At 37.1% G+C, this 22,482-nt stretch overlaps 4 protein-coding genes across 4 annotated transcripts; 1 reads left to right on the plus strand and 3 right to left on the minus strand.

The window, feature by feature from the left end:
- Positions 1 to 312: 312 nt before the first annotated feature.
- Positions 313 to 4,236, minus strand: LOC141836860 (BRCA1-associated RING domain protein 1-like). Its single transcript, XM_074724325.1, has 14 exons — positions 4,148 to 4,236; positions 3,394 to 3,447; positions 3,244 to 3,314; positions 3,066 to 3,170; positions 2,655 to 2,971; positions 2,417 to 2,534; positions 2,280 to 2,341; positions 2,028 to 2,128; positions 1,614 to 1,800; positions 1,418 to 1,512; positions 1,219 to 1,342; positions 954 to 1,119; positions 726 to 844; positions 313 to 624 (listed from the first exon to the last, which is right to left on the minus strand). The coding sequence occupies exons 1-14, from the start codon at positions 4,234 to 4,236 to the stop codon at positions 313 to 315; spliced, it is 1,920 nt and encodes a 639-aa protein (XP_074580426.1).
- A 508-nt stretch (positions 4,237 to 4,744) lies between these two features.
- LOC141840304 (cyanate hydratase) lies at positions 4,745 to 9,090 on the plus strand. The gene is made up of 4 exons (XM_074728245.1): positions 4,745 to 5,118; positions 7,449 to 7,520; positions 8,279 to 8,387; positions 8,734 to 9,090. Exons 1-4 carry the CDS (start codon positions 4,835 to 4,837, stop codon positions 8,776 to 8,778), a joined length of 510 nt encoding a protein of 169 aa, XP_074584346.1. The 5' UTR covers positions 4,745 to 4,834; the 3' UTR covers positions 8,779 to 9,090.
- A 731-nt stretch (positions 9,091 to 9,821) lies between these two features.
- Positions 9,822 to 12,758, minus strand: LOC141839577 (cyclin-dependent kinase inhibitor 4-like). The gene is made up of 3 exons (XM_074727357.1): positions 12,209 to 12,758; positions 10,261 to 10,461; positions 9,822 to 10,134 (listed from the first exon to the last, which is right to left on the minus strand). The coding sequence occupies exons 1-3, from the start codon at positions 12,544 to 12,546 to the stop codon at positions 10,065 to 10,067; spliced, it is 609 nt and encodes a 202-aa protein (XP_074583458.1). The 5' UTR covers positions 12,547 to 12,758; the 3' UTR covers positions 9,822 to 10,064.
- A 4,756-nt stretch (positions 12,759 to 17,514) lies between these two features.
- On the minus strand, positions 17,515 to 18,258 carry LOC141842030 (uncharacterized). The gene has a single exon (XM_074730245.1). The coding sequence runs from the start codon at positions 18,085 to 18,087 to the stop codon at positions 17,713 to 17,715; it is 375 nt and encodes a 124-aa protein (XP_074586346.1). The 5' UTR covers positions 18,088 to 18,258; the 3' UTR covers positions 17,515 to 17,712.
- Between the last annotated feature and the right edge of the window lie 4,224 nt (positions 18,259 to 22,482).

The raw sequence follows: 22,482 nt of genomic DNA on the forward strand, positions 1-22,482 counted from the left end.
CGCCACTTGTAAGTAACCGTAGTCGGAGCAAACTGAGTTGCATACGACCTCCTGGTTCTTCTTCCTGTGGTAGAAAATGATTCCAGCGTGAATCATCCTTCGTGCCACGTCTACGAAACCTCCTTACAATTCTAGAAAATGATTCATAATGCATATCATTCTCCAATCTCGATCCAATTGCTTCCCACAGAATTAAGAATCACATCGTACTACAGTTTCATGCCCAAGGACATTCGGATTGCCTCGAGCTGCAAAGGTAATCCTCATCAATTTTCACCTACAGATTTCACTGGTGGTTCTATCGGAGAACAATCACACAATTTGTGGCAGATTGCAGGAAGCAACGGCGTCCAAAAGCCACGTGTGTGGAATCACTCGAGAGGAAGTATTGGCAGCAAAACTCTCAGCCTCTTCTCTTCTCTTCTTGATCACTCCATTCAGGTCATTTGGGTCGCTTCCTTGTGGAGGCTCTGCACTATAAACTATCAAAGTTGTTGGCACAACCTCACTTCGCTCCAGAAATCTTCCGCCGGCAGCAGAAATCAAAGTCTCAAGATATTTCTTGTAGTTTGGCATAAAATAACCATTAAAGTAAAAGGACAGACTTGAAAACAGTGTTGGCGCCTGCAACAGAATAGTAAGATCAGAGACAAATAATCACCTTCCTGTGGACAGTGAAATGGAATCGATAAAAATGGTAATAACAGAGCAAGAAATGTGTGTACCTTTTGAGAAACTCTTAGTCGCCCATTTCTTGGTCCATCAAATGATCCATGAATATCGTGGGTGATTTCATAAGGTTCTTCCGCCACTGGATAGCCAGCCTCCATGCAGGCCTTAAGCCCTGAAAGTGATGAATGTATGATCAACAAAATTTGAAATGATAATTTCATGACATCAAGGAAAATGCAAAGAAAGAAGGAAACAAATAGCATGAGGGCGAAGGTACTTACAGTCAACACGTAGAACCCACTTCCCACCCAAGATGGCCATTAGAACTTTGAGCGTTCTGCTGCAAGCACCATGCTCATCCGTGGCAGCGACCACGTGTGTTATGCCCGAATTCCATACACTGGTTGTAGAAGCACCGGATAAGGTCACAAATTCATTCACCATTTTCTGTGAGAATTGCTCAAGCATCAAACAAAGAAAGGCTTGACGATGGTAGACAGTTGAAATAAATAAGATGTTTGCTTTCTAAGGCATCAACATTATTACCTTCTCCTCCCTGGACAAGGCAGATCCACAAAGTATCCATTCTCTTGTTACACATGGTGATGCAGTCCAAGCTTCTCCAAAATGCTTTGTGCACGGGGGCTGATCCATCGGATTGGAATGACATCTAACACAACACCCAAAAAATCAAAAGGAATTCCCAGTCTTAAGCAGCTCAAATATTGAGAAAAAGAAATCATACAGTGTGGTGTTTGCTGATGTCTTTTTCTTGTTAGTGGATCTATCGCAAGGAAGTCTATGTGAAGAGTGCATTGGACAAAGCAAAAGAAATTTCTCCTGGCACAAGAAAGTAGATTTACAATGATTAAAGTTCCTCAATTGCAGGTAAGAAATTGAAAAATGAGGCTCATTGGTTTTAGAGCAAAGCATTAGTTTACATAGTCCCATCTGCAGTCCGAGAGCGCATCAGCACAAGGAACGTGATAACTTCTTCTGCAACTCTTGTTGTAACACCCGAGTGCAGCTCCTTTTAAGCCACAGTGACTGCATTTGATCTTTGATGCGCGTGACAGCTCGGCCTCCAAATTCATAGCAGTCTCGGTAACAAAATAAACTTGTGGTGCCCTGGATTAGTGGTTGGCATGGGTGTATTAGAAGAAATATTGAGCCCATAGGGACATGAAAACTTCATAATGAGTAGATTATCACAAACAAAAGTTTGTCAATAATATGCCATTGTCCATCAGCATCATAGATATACAAACAGATAACTAAAACTCAAGGAATAGCTACTGTGAGCTAGTGACAACAATGCGCATGACATTAAAACATCCAGGAGATTGTGACTTTACCATTCTATACATTTTTGATGGACATGCAAGACATTGGGTTGTAACGCTTGCTCGTCTGTCATTGGTTCTCCATTAAGATAATGTAACATTGGTCCAGATCCCTGAAAAAATTCCATTAATTAATAAGAGGTTTGCTAAATGTTAAAGTATAGCCAACTGAGGACAATTAGTGATTCAAAATGAATGCCAATCGTGCAAGATAATAATAATGATAATAAAATAACAGCTCTATGCCCACTTGTAATAAAATACCTCAGTGGCTATTGAAGTATGGCAAAATGCACACTTTACAATAGGTTTTTCGTGTATGTGATCTGCATTAAGCAAATAACTAGCGGTTAGATCCATATAGTTGACTAAAATGATTCAAAATCATACATAATACTAACCATTATCCTCATTTAACTTCTGCTTTTTTGACTCGACCAAAATGCCATTTTCCATTAGGCAGGTTTCATTATCTGCACCTCTCTTGAATGACAGTGTAGCAGGCAATTGTCCAGTGGTCTGGGAACAATTAACTTGTAGGTTAACTAAGAAGTTGCTCATAAGAAATTCACTAGAAAAATAAGTAACCAAATCCTAAAATACTAAACATGAAGATTCTCTTTTGCGGATGGAACTTACTGGTTCACTTCGTCCGTCATAACTGTCATTATCTGAATATTTTTGGCAGCCAGAGGATTGAGGACTGAATGTATCCCCTGGTGCAAGGAACTTATTGATCTCAACTTCTTCGCTGACTTTCTCACCTGCATTCAGCTTGTGTTCAAGTGGTTTTCCCTCGAGCTTGTTTTCTAATGGATTCATACATCCGAACAATGTTGCACTAGACTTAACATGAAATGGCCTCTGCTTATCTATGATATCTGTAAGTTGTTCAAATTTCTCTGTCAAGTTATTGTTGCCAGAATCTGGCCTTACATCTGAATGCGTCTTTGTGCCTAGTCACATATCAGTCAAAGTGGCAAATTTATTATTTATTCAAAATAGTAAATTAATAAAATTCAACATACGGAAATGGAGCTCGGATGGTACCAGAAATAGCAACTGGCGGACCTTGATTCACAACAGCATTGACCGTAGAAGTCATGTTTTTGCAGATATGTGCAATCGCTTCAATGTGACCTGCAGCCCTTAAATCTGCACCATTTATTTAGACATGAGAATAATATGCCTGGATCAATGGATCTATATTTGATATGAATATATATACCTTGTTCAGAAAAAGGTGCTTTACACACAGCACAGTCTTGTGTATTTGTCGTGGTAGTAGTAATACAAGATCTGGAGACGACCAAACAAACTGTGTTACATGCAAAAACTAATCATGTATAATCAGTTATAGTAGCGCAGAAGCACAAACCTGCAGTACATATGGTTACATGGTAACAACATTGGCATTCTGAGTAGTCTTAAGCTGTCAAAGTTGGGAGGCAATAGATTAGAACACTATAAAACTCAACAACACCTGCAAGCAGATTTAAGAGCTTTTGAATTTTGAAAGAACTAGTTCAATTTATCTATCCTCAACATGCTGCTGATGGAATTTTGTGTCATTACAAAACAAGAAGAATTCTATTAGGCGAGAGATAACATCATAAGTAGCAAAGATAGAGTAATGATAAATCAAGCATGAAACTTTTTTTGGCAGCACACATACTAGAGGTTAAGATTGTGTGAATACTTTAATATATCAATGAAACATACGCAGACTGCTTGAATCAAACAAACTTGAGATTTCCACTATTTTGATAAGTTCTGAAGATTATGTGACAAATAAATTTGTTCACTAGCATAAGTTATCAAAGGGAAATTTTGTTCAGAAAAAAAATATTAAAGGAAATTGAAGTTAGATGTCAAATAAAAAATTCAGCATGCACTACATCTATAAAATGATAGTTGCTCCTGCAGCAAGGTTAAGCACACGCTGAGTGATGCATAGCAGATTAACTCTTCCTACATGAACAGAGAAAAAGAAAAGAACGAGGAACTTTACTAAAATTTAAAACTTTCTGCTGCTAGTCAAGAAGCCTTCTTTAACATGCGTGTTGAATCAACTTAGAACTTTCTTGTGAGCCATAAAAGAGGGGATTGAGTCAAGAAGACAAACGAAATACCATATGGCGCAAGTCAGCTCCAACTCCAACTTCTGGAGATTGAAAAGTAAAGGGTTTGCAAATCGCCTGAAAGCTCCCAAATCCTCCATCTCTCCCTCCCAGTTCCTTGCTCCTTCCCTGTCGTTGATAGTGGGTATTTAGGACGAGATAGGTATCGGTGAGCTTGAAAAAGGCGTCAGTCTATTTAACGCCGACGCGAGAGGTGAGATGAATCCCAATAAACGCTTGCCGCATTTGCCTGGAGGAAGCGCGCGGGAGTGTTTTTAGTTTCGTTTGCATTCGCGCGCGCGGGAAGAGGTCTTTAGCTACGTGGGCTGAGAGGTCTTTAGGCCCATGTATTGGCCCGGTTTGGTACGGCCTTCGGTAGTCTCGTTCTGGGCCATGACTTTCTTAGCCCGTGGGCCGCTTTAGCCATGGACTGTAAGGCCCAAATTTTTATTGTACATTTTTTGTTTGGAAAAAAATATTTTTAAAATTATGTTATTAGGAAAATTAAAAAATTGTTTTCCCAAATTTTCCTCACAATTATTTTCTGCCACAAATGATGGCAGTTTTTGCAATCAACTTGTCGAGCTCCACCGTCCAGTGGCGGCGTGGCGTCTTCCCGAGTCCGATTAAAACTATAAAAATCCGAAAGGTCTTTTATCTTCAAGTAACCTAACAAATTCGCAGGCGACGAAGAGAAAGATGGAGGAGACCAACGGGACCGCGGCGGCGAAGGCGGTGGCGGAGAGGCTTCTGTTGGCGAAGAGGCACTCGGGGAAGAGTTACTCGGAGATAGCGGCGGAGACGGGCCTCACCAATGTGTATGTTGCCCAGCTGTTCCGTCGTCAGGCCCAACTCAAGCCTGGAACCATCGACGCCCTTCGTGCCGCCGTCCCTGCGCTTTCGGATGAGCTCATCCGGGAGATGATGGAACCGCCCTTCCGGTCCTTTCGACCTGACCTTGTCCAGGAGCCTGCCATCTATCGGTCGGTATCTTTTGCTGATTTCTCCTTCTCTATTTGAACCTTGATTTTACTCTTTTTTTTTCTTGATGATATTCCATCGATTAGCATCGGATGATTTTGAGTTTTTCTCTCCAAAATGACATGTTTTTGTCAATCGATGTGATTCTTAGAACTTCTGAATTCAAAAGCATTTCAAAGCTCTATTTGGCACTCCTAGAAATACTTGGTGTAGTTTTCTTTCAAACATTTGGACCGTCAACCTTTTGAACTAAAACACTAGCTCATATTACTTAACACTCCTACCGACCCTCTAGCAATATTAAAGAATGGCTCAAGGGCATAGACAGTCGGTCAGCTGGTTGGCGCTAAGCGAGGGCGGGGAGAGACGGCTGACCAAATCCCTAATTCTATTAGTCTACAAGTCAACTAATTTTGATTAAAAAAAATTCTGCGCTTGGTGTATTTAGCAACAAAATTCCAAAAAATTATAATACACTAGTTAAGATTTTCATGGGCATCTCAGCTTGAAAAGGAGAACTAGGTCACAATGAACAACTTGAAGGATTTATAGAAATGCAGTGGATGGCATAACTCAAGTAACTATGGAAAGAATAATTTAGTTATGATAAAAGAAAAAAAAAAGGCCATGTTGAAACGAGAAGAGAGAAGAACCATGAAAATATAATTGAAAACCAACTAAAAAATATAGAGGAAAACAAAGAGGCAAACTAAGAAACACACCTACAAAAGAGAAGAGGGGAAATCACAACCAAAAGATAGCCAAAATCATAGGCAGAAGCTTGGCATTGTGTGGAATAAAGGAAGATGAGCACACTTTCGAGTACTCGGGAGAAGACCAAAGAGCGTTCAGGTGAAGGTAGATAGAAATTAAGGTTATCTTTAGCAAGTGAACCAAACAAAAAAAAATCAATCTTTTTCCCACCAAACCGCTTGGATCACCTAGGCAAACTGCATGGACCACCTTTTAAATTGTATGCTCAATGTGAATCACCTTCCACCTAGGCGCATGGAGAGCTGGTCAAAACTGCCTAGGCAATCACCTAGGCTGCTTTTTAAAGCATTGCCCTCTATCGGTTGGAATGGTGATTCAAAATCACCATGGTTAGTTATCATCTGTTGGGAACTATTATGCACCAATTAGGTGGTTTCATGTTGTTCAAAATTTGGTCCACTGCATCATCAATATGATGAGGAGAGTGAAGGCACACTTGACAGTCACCTTGTGCCTTTGCTCGGAGTTGTGATATTTGTTTTTTTTCTTACATCTTGACTTTTATTAACTGCTTCAAATGTGTACCCCCCACCCCCACCCCAAGGATCATTTTTGACTAGATCTCCAACAATTAAGTATACTCCTGATGTTAGACTGAGCTCTCATCTATACTAAATTGTTCATTTGAGTCTTAGTATTGAGATATTTGCATGCATTATATGGGTTCAAGTTTAGTATAATATAAATCAAATTTATTATTATTATTATTATTATTATTATTATTATTATATATATATATATATATATATTCATTGAGATTCTATGTGTGTGATGTGGTTTACAAATTTAATCGTTAGTATACTTATATAATATTTTGATACCATAGACATATTTAGGTCCTGCATGAACCTATTAGTTCAAGTATGTTTCCTAACTGACTTATTTCATAGTGGGTTTGGAATACCTAGCAGGTGAGTATCCATCTGATTAAACGGGTAGGTTGCATAGTTATATGCAAAGTTTTAGTTGGGGTTTAGATTGGACTGGGTACCTGTTAAAAGGGATCCAATTCAAATAGTAGGTAAATATCGCATACCTGACCTGCCTTACCTAGATTAAACAGGTAGGTTGCATAGTTATATGCAAAGTTTTAGTTGGGGTTTAGATTGGATTGGGTACCTGTTAAAAGGGATCCTATTCAAATAGTAGGTAAATTCCGCATACCTGACCTGCCTTACCTAGCTGTCTCTGTCGAGTGTAGTAGAGACTCTTTGGTATAGAGAATTTGTATAGGATATATTATATGAGGTTTCATATGATTTAGTTTCTCCAGAGAAATTTCACTGAACTGCATTTACAAGGAATGTCTTTGGATTTGATTAGTCTATCTCAGTGTTATTCTTTCATTTATTTTTGAAGGATATAAAATTACTGGTGGTTTGGTATAAAATTGGAAACTGAAAGGCTTTTGAATAGGAAATTATAATCTCTAGATATGCTAATTGTATGGAATCTTTGTTTTCTTTATCATTATTCATTCCCATTTCATTTACCAATATTAGTTTATGCCATTTTAGAATTGTCTATTGACACTACCCATTATTTTTTAATTTATTAGATTAAATGAAGCAGTTATGCATTTTGGAGAAAGCATCAAAGAAATCATTAATGAAGAATTTGGTGATGGCATGTAAGTGAATCTGAAGCCTATCTTGTGTTATATTGTTGATACTGTTTCCTTTGTGACTTGAATGACCTTGAATGGCCTTATGCAGATTGTGTACAATTAGCGCATTCCTACTTGAGGGACTACTGACCTTGAATAAATCTCCTAATATTAAATCAGGCCCAAGGTTAACCATGTGATTTGCATTGTTTGCCAAGTAATTGGGTTGAATTCAAAAAACTGGTTGTAAAGAAAACTTGTTATTAGGCTTGGTGAGAGCATCAATAACTGTGTGCTACTTAGGTCTCGAGCCATTAATTGGTATTATCATTTTCTATCGTTGGATGTATCTCATTACTCAGCAAACAAGTAAAACCAACTTGCTACAAGTAGCCATATTGCTGAAAGCCTGAAATGCTTAAGCAAACTTATCCTGGAAGTCTATGCTTATAAAACCAACACAAATGACCTACCATATCTGTTATAGAAATAATTATCAACTGCAAATGCTGAGGAAGATTCACAGTCAATCCTAGGATTCTAGCAGATTTGTGTACACTAATTTCCTATTGCATGTTAGCTTTGAGGTAAGTTATTGCCTCTTCACACCTACGGAGACTTGTGAAATCTTACTATAATAGAAAATTACATATGACTTCTTGCATTGGCTTCATGATGGTTCTGATTCACCTCTCTTCTGATTCTTTTCCTTCAAGCTATTTCTCCTCTTTCTTCCTCTCTCCTAGGGAACTGATATTTTAATGGTTGGTTTTACATTTCAGTATGTCGGCTATAGATTTCTACTGTTCGGTTGACAAAGTAAAGGGCGTTGATGGAAAAGATCGAGTGGTTGTTACTTTTGATGGCAAGTATCTGCCTTATTCTGAGCAGGTTAGTTGCTTACTTTGTTTTCAAAGCTTGCATTTGCATTTTTTATTCTACTGTGCTTGTGAAGTGCAGACGAATATAATCCTCTTGTTTTAAGGAAGCATAGCTGGTTACATCTTTTTTGTGTGTGTTTTAATATACCAGAAATGCTATTGTCTCTAACTGGTTATCTAACTTCTAAGAACCACACAACTTTCAAAGTTAATGTCCTTAAATCTAGTCGTAATTTATATAGATGCATTCATCACAAGCTCACTGAAAAAATGTAATTTGTGGAGAATAACTTTGTTTCAATGTTTGCTATTCATCTATTTATTCTAGCTGATGTTTGTCTCTTTCATTGTAACAGAAGTCTGAGCATATGGTTTCCAAGTGGAAAGTTGATCTGAGTTGACTCTACCGTATTGCCTTGTTCAGAATATGTGTGCTTTATGCATTTCTATTCTCAATTGTATGATGTTGCAGTCAGTAAGGAATAAGCAGACATGAAACTGAGATCACATTTCCATGTTTTATAGATGCATATTGCTTTAAGAGTGTTGGTGTTAATCTAAAATGTAATGAGAGTTCAAATTTCTCATAGTTTGGGGTTCTAACTGGATGTGATCCTGTTCTTCAGTACTATGCTTTTGTCAAGTCTGCAATTATTGTCGGTATTATGTTTATATTGAATATATAAGTATGGGAGTTTGAATAATATATTTTGGGAATTTTGTTTGTGAAAGAGATTTGGCGCTCAATGATTTTTAGAGGTGTAATTTGCAGTTATTTTGAATACTGAAAATTTAGTCTAACTCAAATCAGGTTGTATTTATGCCAGCTCAATTCGATCCAAATCAAATCCGCTACAAGCCTGAGTCCACGGGATCCAGGTCAAATAGGGTCCATTAAAGTCAATGGTCTAAGTCAATTTCAAGGTTTAAACAATGAGTGTGGGTCAAATTCAAATTTAGTTGTGTCAGAAAATGAAAACTTCATCTTAGTTATCTTAACGATTAACATGAGATGACTATTATATGAAAAATTCAACTATATCTAAATCTATAGCTACATAAAAGAATATAATAGAATAAATAATCTTTCACATTTTTTTTTTGAAATAAAACATTATATTTAGATATATTTATCTTAACACATTTATCTATAGTATTTTCTTTTAATTCATTATAAAAATACAATAATTAAACACATACATATTAAACTTAATACTAAGAAAGTTTAATAATTTCAGTAACTTAACAAATCAAATAAATATTATTCTCAACGGTAAAGGGAGCATAAAAGGCCGGGCATTCAAACCGGCCTCTTTCAACCTTGTTTAGCATGGAAACAGATCCAAAAATGATGTAGTTGAGTTTGCCTCTGCAAATTTCTTACTTTTACAGTTTGTAATTGTAATATTTGCTGGAGTTCAGGGTGATTCGTGAGAAACTCACATATAGTTGGAACGAGTTGCGATGAACTTAAACTTGCTAGCTACACTTTATAGGAGTGCTTCATCAGCTCTATACGTTACATAACATTAAACTAACTGCTAATTCCTAGGACCTTTGACCTTTTACAACATAACAGATGGTAACTGCAACACTGCCCTCAGTGAAAACTCTGGGCAGCGATCATCAGAAAGAAAAAAACACAGGTAGGTGGATAAGTGGTTTTGCCTAGCTTCAGATCAGTAAACTAGAAGTCAACTTTCACCCATTCGTACCTTCCAGGAAGTGGGTGATCATCAACAGGATCGAAGTTGTACCTGGAGATGACAACAAGAATACAGCAATGGATCATGAGAAAAGCATATGCTTTTTTTGTAAAACAAGGCTTTTGCAATAAGAACTTGGCTGAACTGCACAAGGGATGAGCCTCACAAATGTTGTACCTTTCTATGAATATTTGGCGCTGGAGTTGCTCTGCCCTGGAAAAAAACTCTTCCATCTCTTGAGCAGTGGGAATGTTCTGATGAAAGGTTTCAATTCTTCTGTTAGTTCCTCTAGAATTGGTTCGTCTATTGGTGGAACATGGAGTCTGGATTGCTTCTGGATTTCTAATCAGACTGCACGGTGTAGTTTCCCTGTCATGCCTGAAAACAACTGCTATGTCAGAAACATTCATCTACGGAAATGTGTTTCTCCAATGAGACAATGATGAAACACGAGCCAAATTGTGTAAACCTAAAGCCAACCATTACACTTCAAATTGTTAGGAGACAAGAATATAAAACTAGGAATGGTATTTGTTTTTTCTTCCCACCAAAAGAATATGAACTCCAAAAATTTTCCTACAATATGGTGTTGTTGCAAGTAAAAAAGAAACAAAGAATTTAGTTAAAAAGTCCACAAGTGACGAGTCAACTTTGAAAAATTTATTAGAATGCAGAAAAAGTGGGAAGGTAAGCCTTAAATTACAGGAGAGAACCAAGTAAAGGTACCCTAACATTTATTAACCAAATACATGACAGTCAAACCACACTGTGTGCATTGAACCTAAGTTCATCAATATCTTTACTCAAGAAAGAGAAAGAGCATTCCCACTCAGCTTTCAAATAAACTGTAAGGATGGCCAAGGACTAAGCTGGATAGGTTACTTGGTAACTCAGTAGATTTTCTCCAACTAATGCCGAGTTGCCTGCCAGAAAATTTCTGATCACGGAACCTAATACACGAACAGCTACAGCACTGTTTGGAGCTTGGTATCATGATGGTAAAATTTCAACTTCAGAAAAATCAGCAGAAATAGAGAGGGACAGGAGTTTGGAACAGCCCATCAAATACTGGGCGAGACAGTCTGTCATAGGTTCTCACTTGTACGGCTTGAATCACTAGGGGAAAGAAATGAACTGCAAGAGTAAAACGGAAAGAATTTGCACTTCTTGAGCGAGAAGGAAGGTGAGCGAACGTAGTAGGATTGCAAAGGTAGGTGACAAAAAAATAGCTGATACGGAAGTATGCAAACAAATGAGAACATTAACTACAGCACATTTCAAATGCATTGAATATAAGCCATGTCCACAGCTGAAGCTCTACTTGTAGGCATCGATGACCAAAAAAACCCAAGTTTTGCCCACCACACCCGGGACCAGAAATCAAACGAGGCAGAAGAGAAAAGCCCATTCATCATCATGGACCAGTAATAAAACCGGAGGACTCGTCGAAATGGTCATAATCCGCAAACAGTATCACACACCGTACTATTCTCCAGTAACCAACAAATGGAAGTGAAGAAGTAAAGCCAACACAAGAGATTCATACAGTGTCATAGGAAACGAGTCGCAATCAAAGGCAATGCCGCACCAATACCGCGGTAAAATGCAAACAACCCCGATGAAAGGAAAAAAACAAGAACTAAGTTGTCATGGAGCTAAAAAAAACAATGATCATATACGATGACTTTCTTTTAGCAAACGTGAAACAACGGTGTGTGTGAGTATTTTTTTTCCCCCTAACAAGTTAAGACCGCATCGCACATGAGGATAAATTTCTTGTGATAATTGTAGAATAAGGAATAATCTCAAAGGCCAGTAAGAACAAAATCTACACAGAAAGAACAAAAGAAAGTAAAAGGAAACAAAAAGTTCTGGAGAAGAATCACAATCATACTTTTATATAAACTACAAAATGCGCAAAATAAGTAGAAATGTTTTGTTTCTTCCTCTACATGAAATATATGTATATGGAAAATCTTGTCAGGACATAAAAGATAAGCGATAATGCAACATGATCAACCAAGCGCCGACGTAAAAGCACATATCTGTAAAAAAAGAATCACAGAGTTTGATGAAGAAGCAGAGGAGAAGCAAAAGAAGGCCTAATTTCACCGAATTAACCCACCTATCTCTCGCTTCAGCCTCGAGAACATTCTCCCCAAACGACGCTTCCGCATCCGGCGGCGCCTCAGCCGCCGAGCAACTCCCGGTCCCCGCCGATCCCGAACTCGCTCTCAGACAGGGTCCAGCGCCGGCCTTAGCGGAGTCCTTGCAGGCCGGGAGCGGCGGGAGAGGTTTCTCGAGGCGGCGGCTCCGAAGCACGAGGTAATCGCAGGAGGAATCCTTGGCCACTGCGGCCGCGAGGGCCCTCGCGCGGGTGCGGACGCCGAGGCTGGACTGGTGGGTGACCTCCATGACGGCGACCTCGCCCGAGACCTTGGCCTTCCTCATATACTTCCCCATCGCTTCCGCCTATTCCGATCGCGTACGAGGAGGCGGGAGAGAAAGCTGCGGGCGGAAGCACACGAGGCGGTGGGGGTGGAGAATCGAAGGGCAGAAACGAGGAAGGAAAAATAAAAAAAAAAACAAAAGGGAAGAGGAAGGGAACCCAAAGTGGGCGAGCAAAGGAGGGAAGAAAAGAGAACCCTGAAAGGGGGAGGAGAAAGAAAATAAGAGGCGGGTGAAGAAGAGGGGAAAAGCGTAGGGAGTAGAAATAGTCAGTGGGTGGAGAGAGAGAGAGATAGAGAGAGAAGGGAATGGAAGAAGGTGGGAACGGGAGGGTTTACAACTTTGTATTTACTTTCCGTCTTTTTTTTTATTTACGGGTTTGCGTATCTAAATAATAATTTTTTAAAATCATTAAATTATTTTCATCAAATCATAACCTTTATATTCAAGTTTTGTTAAGACGTCGTCAGAGAAATAAATAATCCTTTTCTCTCTCTCTCTCTCTCTTTGTTTTTCCTTTTTATAATATATAATGAGACTGGCATGATACATGGGATGACGTCATGATCATTGGATTCTCTTCAAAAATTGACAGGTGGTGAGAGAGAGAGAGAGAGCGGTGCCTCTCTCTTGTTTCTTACGAGTGATTTCAAATAATTGTGCATTGCGGAAAAGAGTGCGTGGTGTTGGCCGGTTTTACTAATCGACGGCGCTCGCGGCGCGCGGAGACAAAAATAAACTCCATTGCACTCGCAGCTCGCGCACGGACATTTTATGCGGAACTTATCTTGATGCTTCGTTGTACTCCATTTGTATTTATTTTGTAATCGTCCGTCTCCCGCCAGAACTTCACCAGATACGAAGACGTGATGCACAATTGATGGACGATGATGAACCAACTGAAACAAAATAAGAGATATTTTTCCTGTTCAAAGAGATTCGGTATCGTTCCAAGCGATGTCTCTTTCTTATATATCCCGGCAGAGAACCAACACAAGGAAAAAAAAAATTCCTCTCTGAAATTTATTTTAGATCTGAAATATATTCTCTTTGGAAGATATCTCCCTGGGCGCCTTAGGCGACAATAAGAGCTTGGGAGATACCTCCAAGACTTTAAAAGTGGCCAATGAGCATCGACGAGAGCTTGGACAAGCTTAGCCGTTCATTCATAATTTGCCCGTTTAAAAAAAAACGGCGACAATTTTATAGGTATGATAGTAGTGACTCTCATAACTTTGTCGCATAAGGATATATATTATTTTTGTACCATACATTTTATAATGTTAATGCGCCTCATAGCATATACTTGCATTTTGAGTAGCATGAATCCATTAAAATAAAATGACCACTTCACTTTAGAATACAAGTTTGAAGCCACTAATTTGCTTCTAGAAGTCTCTAGAATCCATCTATGCTCTCGTCGAGTTCATCTAATTGATAGATTTAATTTATTCGGTAGTTTGAATAATTAAGAAAAATTGATATGAATATTTGAGTTTTTTCCCTGAAGATATGTATTTGTTGACGTCTATCGAATTAGTTATGTTCACTTTTTTTTTATTTAAAGTGCATGGTTTCGATATTTTGTTAAGAATTCATTATTGGATTTCAAGTTAGAGATCAAATGTTATTTATCTTTTAAAAAAAATTTGATATTGGATTTTTCGTTGGGTCAACTATTTTGCTATCTAGTTTTTTTTTCCCAAATCTGATTAGGAATCAAATGTTAGTTATTTATGAAAATATGATTTTATATAGGATTCGCTTGGATTATATACAACGTAGTTTATGATAATTTTTTTTTCTCAGTAGAAAGTAGTAAAAGTCTATAAAAATATTCTCACGAAATAAGTATAAATAAATAAATATTATTTAATTTATCCTTTTGCTTATTTAATCTTTTTTTTTGTTTGCTTGATTCTTTTTCCGTCCTCATCCCTTTGCTCGTGACCCCTCCACTCCTTTTGCAAGTCTCTTCCACTAGTAAGTTGTCTTATAAAAATAAATAAACGAATTAAAATTTAAATTTCAATCACTAAATATATATATATATATAAACTATATTTTTAATTTATTTAACAGATAAATTAAAGAAAAGTCTTTTTTCAAAATTAATCTGAATTAAAAGAAAACAACAATGAAGAATCCACAATTCCTAAAATAAAAATAGGGAAAGAGAATCCGAAGCGCGTGTTATTGCCGAAAGAGGCGTCCCAGCCAAGTGGCTCTTCCGGCCAACTGTCCGAACCACAACGAAGTTCCCGCCAAAAACCTCGCAGCCGCCATTTTGGACTCCCGCGCCTGTAATTATTTCCCGCCAAATCAAACCGTCACCGACCTCCCCGGCACGTGCGGAACCAACGACCCTTATTCAATCGGAAACAAACAGGGTAAACGTAATAATTAGAAAGAAAAAATAAATAAAAACTAATAATTGTAAATAATTAAGGAAATAGGTGCGGTGGGCGACTCGCACTCGCCTGGATTTCCTCGCATTCCTAGGCCGTGGGACCCGGCGCCACCGTTCGCCCATTCTGGGGCCGGCTCGAAAACCGATTCCGGACTCCTCTAGAGAATATAACAAAGTTGCCATTCGGTCTGCGAGATTTAGGGGAAATCATCGACCATTTAAATTTTTTATCAACAAGAAATTCCATCTCATTATTCGTATAATTATTCAATCATCCTCAAATATTATCATCTCCCATCTAATTTCTAAATTAATCAAACACATAATAATCATTAAAATTTTATAGCTACTATAATATATATTTAATACATTTAACATCGAGAAGAATTCATATTAGAATTATTATTTATAATTATTATAATATGAATGTTATAAATCGTAATTGCTAAATATGAATAGTAAGAATTCAAATTACAACTACTACAACATGAACAATTACAAAATCATAACTGTTAATTCTTAATGTTAATAAATTGAATACAAAATTAACTGTTACAATGAATTCTTATTTGTTAAATAAATTAAGTATTCATTATAGCAATTACAAAATCATAGTTGGTATAATAAGTCTGACCAATTTAAAATTTAAAGAGAAAATATTAATACTAAATAATACTCAAGGACAATTGAATATTTATACACAGTTGGAATTTTTTTGATAATATAAAAAATACAAAACGTGCTTTGGAACTTTTTTTTTTTATAAAAAAACAAATCGGAGGCCTAGGCTGAATCTATCGCCCGTTTGGTATTTGGTTTTATAAATTAGATTAGTGCAAAGTAAATAAACTTATTACATGCGACTAAATAAATATGTAGACAATCAATACTGAAATAAGTCAAAGAGTTAATCTATATATTTTGCATACTCAGTTGAATTAGCTTTTTTTAAAATTATTTTTAAATCCATTGTTTTTTATATAATTATTGATCTACAATTATAGAACAGCGAGTGTGAGTTTGAAATTCCAGGAGATATTCTGGAAAAAGGATAAAGTGAAAATTTTGCCATGCTTGCTCTTGCTCCCTAATGCTACAACGAAGAAGCTTACACAACGAGAGCCGAATTCCAGAGCTTACACGATTTCCAATCCCATTCTTGCTCAAATGGATGCTGGTAGGAATATGGCTAAAGAGCTGCACTTCCCAACAAACCTAAACTCTCACAAAATCAAGAACAGAGGATCAGTCTGAGGGAACAGTGAAAGTCCATGACTAGTGGAAAAAACCATTCAGGACTGGCTGTCATCTTCAGGACATTAATTTGTACTTTTATTTTGTTGTTTAGATTTACTGGACAAAATCCAATTTCCTCTTCTTCTTCTTCTTCTTCTTCTTGTATTTTTGTTATTTTTAACTGACCCTGATATTTTATGAATCAATTCAATTTCAGGAACCAAGTGGGGATATTAATTATCTACTGAATTACTTGCTAAAGTTGCTATTGTAATTCTGTATTCATGGTAGAAGTTTTTTGAATTACCTGTAATACGATCACTCATAAGGGAAGTGGTCCGTTTAGAAAAGTGTTAACTAGATAATGATTATTCCCAACAAGAACATCAAGCAAATAGACACATGAAGATGGAATCTCCCGAGAAGAAGAAATGGATGGCTCGAGAAAAAAAAAAAAAGAGGCAATCTTCATTCCCTTGTGCGTTATGTATCTAATGTAATTGATATGCACTGATAATTTATGGTGAATTGATTCTAATGCTACACTCATGCTAATATTTTTTGCAATACTTCATACTATTAGTACACTATTTGAGTATGTTAGGGAGTCAAAGAATTCCTTCCTGAAATTGATTAGTACACTATTTGAGTTTGCAGGAACTTTTGTTTGATCTGTAAAAGACGACATTATGAACATGATGGAAATACACATGCTTCATTTGCATCAGCATCAACAACAAATACTTAAGGATAACAACTCACCTATTTATACTATATTAAACTTGTTGGCAGGAATGTTTTCCCAAGGGTATTCTCAGTTTCTAAAACCACATTATCTTATGCAATTGAGTTTCTCTTGCTTGTCTCCTCTTAAGAAGGCATTGTATTTCTGACATCCTATGAAGTTCAAGCTTATTTGAGCTGTAGAGTTTATCTTAAGCTTCTTGAGCACACATTGATCTGTAGCCTCTTAGCACAAGACACATGTAGCAGAAAACTAAAGCAAAAGCTAGAGTCAAAATAATAACAATTAGGAAAGAAATTCTCAGTCGATAGAAATTTCAAATTTTGATAAAATTGATCCAGATATTTGAAATTATTAGTGATAGTAATCATGCAAAGAAGCTCTTGACCAGGATGCTGATAAACTCTGTTATTATTTGATCTTTTCAAGTATTCATTCCACAATTAGATACAGCAATGAGCAATGCATTGATTTGATAGTTATGAACAATCTAGCAAATTCGCAAATACTGAAACCGACAACAAAGTTGCTCACATCAGACTTAGTTACTCATTTGTTTAGCAAATGAATGAAAGACATTGGCTAGCACGACTGATTCAATCAAGAAGAAGGATAATCCTCACTTAAGAGGAATTCAATTTTGCAAGAGTTAATGGAGCTACAGGAAGTAATCAGCTATACTACACGAAGCGAATCCAGGAAAATTGGATCGACGGAAAGAAAATGAAACCACCAGTTGTGAATGCTAAAAACTCCTTTACCTTCTATCGTTCCATTCAAGAGCACTCGCTCACATTTGAAGCCAGCCGGCGAGCTGGGTGGGGTTCAGGACGCCGGGGATGTGTGGTCCCTTCGCCTTCAGCAACAAGTACGACACCTGGGTGTACGTGTCTGCGAGGGTTGCCGCCGCCGCCGGCGGTGGCACGCCCTGCTCGACGGCGCCGCTCGAGGGATCCCACCGCCGCCCGAGGAGTGTGCCCGCGGAGAGGAACTCGTGCGCGAGGAAGCCGGCTAGGAGCCTGTTGTCCTTCCCCCGGGCCGCGGCCTCGACTCCTGCCCGAGCTCGCTTCGCTTCGGCCGCGGATTGGGCCTCGTCCGGATCGCGGCCCTTCCGCTTCCCCAATGCGCCTGGCTCCTTCTCTGATTCGCTCAGCATCGTGGCCATCCGTCCTGCCACGTCAGCGCCCTAAATCGGCGGAACGAAAACACACCGTGTACGATCCCCTCCAAAAAAGGAAGGAAAAAAAATAGGGCGGCGTCGGAAGAGGAGAGACCCCTGAGGATCGTGTCTCCGGCGGAGATGACCGTCGGCGAACGAGAGGGAAGCGAGAGGAGGAGAATTGGAGACAGACAAGCGAGCCCTTCGAAAGCCAGGCCCAGCCTCCTTATATAGAGTACCCTCCTAACAAACTCCCTTTCGATTTAAGAAAATTACGATTGTGCCATACGATCTATGATCAAATACCATTGAATGCTTCTGATCAACCCATTTCAGGCGAACGCTAGCCGTCTGATCACGAGGATTTTAATCAGGGTTCTTTTAGTCATTTTACTTACTCGATTTGGGGAGGAACCAACTAAGGATAGATCGGATATGGGTAAAATGGTCATTTCCTCTCCTGAGAAGGATGGCTGCATTTGTGGCGTGGGGGAAGTTCAACTTCCCGCTGATAAAGATACACTGCGAATTAATACCTAAAATAATACACCCTTGTGATACCTAAAATACACCCTTCTGATAACTGTGGACCAAGCTGTGGCAGTGTATTGAATGGTTCAAAATAATGGGACGGAAAGTAGGGCGTAACAAAAGCATTTTTGTTACTTGAGTTGATATCTAAAGTTACGTTGTTTCAAAATTTTACTAGAACGCCGTGGAACACAGTGTAACAGTAGAGTTGTTGGTGAATTTTTCATGGTATATACATATTTTATTTAATAAAAAAATTATAAAAAATAACATAAAATGAAATTTTTTAGATGGATTAGATTATCATCTAGTAAAACGATTGTGTTATGGCTCACGATTCTAATACCCATATAGAGCATGATACTCTACAACGATACATGGAGATTAATATTGTCGATGACTTCAACTTAAGTATTTTTCAGATTTATTTTAATGATCAATAAAAAAATTTTATGGAATCGAAATCCAATAGTATCCACTATTTATCAGTTGAAAATTTGAATTATAAAAAAAATACTCGATCACTCCATACTTTTCCATAAAACAAAGCTAATGTTTCAAAAACAAAATTACATGACCGTAAAAGCAATTTAAGAGCAATATAATTATTTGATATATATAGAGTGATAGATGAAAATATGTTACACCAAAAGCAATAAAATACAATAAATGTTATATTAAATTCTTAATTTAATTACTTACCTTATAATTAATTATTAGTTATAAGTTTCAATAACCACTAACAATCTTATATTTTTTATTATTATTTTTTAGAAAAAAATTAATATCTTCTAAGCTTCATTGATGGCTCACAGATCGATGGCCTCCACAATCCAAATAAAAAATCGACATCCTTCATGTTCGATAACAAACACAAAAATAAATGAAATTACAAAACTTTTGATTAGTTTGCTCTAAGTATTAACTATACCTTAATTGTATCTTTTAGACATTCTTGAAGTTTTCAAACCTACCCAAGTTTTAATCTTTTATAAAGCTTTGATAGCTTGATTAATATATTAACCAAAAAAGTTATATATATAGTCTTGCTTTTTGGAAGATGTTAGGATCGTGCAAACTAGAGGAGGATAGGTAAATAGTTTCGATTATTTCGTTTTGATTTCATTCAACGTTTGAATGTACAATGAAAACTTGATTTCATCGCCTGCTCATCATTTGAATGTACAATGAAAACTTGAATCAAAATCGACGCCACATGCAACCCAATATAAACAAAGGATCCAAAATTTTACTTGATTTATCGCCTTTGTTTAAGGTTCAACCCCTGACTTATATCCAAGATTTAGTCCTAATATACTATTCACGTTATTCTTCTCCTTCTCGAGATATCTTTTCCGAAAGTATGTTTACACCCTTGCAACCCAACACCGACTATTTCCTATCTGCTTTAGTCCTAATAACTATTCACGTTATTCTTCTCCTTCTCGAATATTTCCGAAAGTTGGAAAGTCTCTTACAACTCTTTCACAACCAATACAATAAAACAATAAATACAAAGAAAATAATAATTTTACAAAAATATCACCTTTAATCGTTGTTGATTGCTTTAAAATACCTCTTGTTGGTCTGAAAATGCACCAACACTACGTCCTCAAACTTTTAAGAATTAACGCTTCGATTTGCCTCAAAATCCTCTTTTATAAGGTTACATTCGGGCTGATTTTGCAATCGATTGGTTACCTTTGTTGATGCAATCATACCCAAGAATTATAGTTTTGATATTTGATGTCATTCAAGTTAGAGCAAAATAAAAAGAGACATCACTTGTGTATCAAGTGTACAAGAAGACCTTGTAGGTCAGAAGGCCGGAAGCGAAGTGAAGTCCAAGAATGTTACAGATTAGATTCTTGGTAAGAGGAAGCTTGGCGAGATGAAACCCTTGCAGGTCAGGAGGTCGGATGCAAGTCCAAGATGGTTGAAGATCGAATCCTTGGCAAAAGAAGAAAAAAAACTGAGCAAATCACGGGATCAAATATGTGGATGGATGAAGACTTAAAAGTAAGGATGTGTCAAAAATCCAAAGAACAAGAGGTTCATCTGACATGAGATAATGGGGACACGTGGGTAAAACATTCTTAGGCGAATTCAATTATTAGAATGACATAAAATTGTCATTTCTAGTATCAGTCGAATGGAAATGAATACAAAAATATCTGTTCAGAAGTATTAATCAATTTATTTTAATATCAGTCGAATTGATTCAGTCTCATAACCAAATCAATTCGACTAATCAGGTTAATCAGTCGATTGATTTTATTTTGGAAGGGAACAAAAGTGAATCGATTCGATTGGTCAGGATAATCAATGGATTGATTTTGTTTTGGAAGAGAACCGAAGTGAATCGATTCGACTGATAAGGGTCATCAGTCTATTGGTTTTATTTTAGAAGCGAACAGAAGATAATCGATTTGACTAATTTTGATTCAGAAACAAACTAGAGATAATAAATTCGACTAATCATTCAATTGGTCAAATCAATCAACTGATGAACAAATCAATTCGACTGATATTTGAAAAATCAAACAAGATTTCAGAAGGTTCAGAAACCATTATTTGTTCGCTTACCAAATTAGTCGACTAGTAAAGGAAATCATCAGTTAAATAGTTTTAGAAAAAACTGAGCTGATATAAAAGTTGAAAGCTAGTCGTTTTAGGATCACTGTTCACGCTCAAAGCTCCAAGAATTCGTGCTATAGTGATCAACAAACTCTCTGGTGCTCTACTACTTAATTTAGAGCAAATTTTTCGAAGAAGATAAGCAACTCACAAGATTATTATAAAAGTCTTCTTCTTCTTTGTGTTTTCTATTATTACTTTTGTAAGCTTGCTATAATTCTGTTGTAAGAAAGTTTCTTCGCCTTCGGGATTTGACCGAAAAAGAAAAGACTCAGTGGAAGTGAAGAGATAAGAGTTAACCCTTGGATTAATCACCTCAAGGAGATGAATATCAAGTAAAATAAATGTGTTAGCTTCTGTGTGTAATGTGGTATATCTTCGCTTCAAGTTTTTATTACAAAGCGATTTAAGCTATTCAATAACTTTTACTAATCGATTGCCTTGTTGCAATTCAACCGTTGACATATGCAGAACAACTCGTTTTACTTTAACAATTGATTGTTGAGTCACATCAATTGATTGTTGAGTCACAACAATCAATTGTTTGCTTCCAGTCGAACTAACCAGTCTATTTGGGAAGCTTCTATTTGCTCGACACAATTTATAAATTGATTATTGCATCTCAACAATCGATTGTTTATCACCAATCGATTATTGTCACACCGCAATCGATTGCTCAAGCAACAAACCCCTCCCCCCAAATTTGAGGTTTAGAGTTTACCAATCGATTACTAATCATATTTCAACCTTTTAAAGGTAGAATTCTTATCTTGTCTAGTATATGATTGATCTTAATTTATTAGCACTTCCTTTGATTAGTATTCGATCATACGTGATCTATTAGGAATTTCCGTTGCCATCATCCAGTCAACCGTGACCTATTGAGATTTCACATGGTTAGTATATCTAGTTACTCTTAACTTGTTAGGACTTCTCTTATATCAAATATTCAATCTTCCTTGATATGTTTGCACTCCTACACTCATGACAAGTGTCTGATCTTTCAAGATTGACTTGGACTTCCGTCATCTCCGATTACTAAATATCCGATCAACCATGATCTATTTGATTTTTTTATCTTGCCAATTCTTTGTTAAATTTCTGATCACTAAATATTTAGTCAATTATAATCCATTTGGACTTTCCTTCTACCAATTCTTTGTTGGAATTTCGATCACCAAGTATCTGATCAATCATGATTTAATTAGATTTTTCTCTTGTCAATTTCATATT

The sequence above is a fragment of the Curcuma longa genome, chromosome 11 (assembly GCF_044706935.1).
Source record: "Curcuma longa cultivar G26 ecotype Majalengka, Jawa Barat chromosome 11, ITB_CL_G26_1.1, whole genome shotgun sequence".
NCBI lineage: Eukaryota > Viridiplantae > Streptophyta > Magnoliopsida > Zingiberales > Zingiberaceae > Curcuma > Curcuma longa.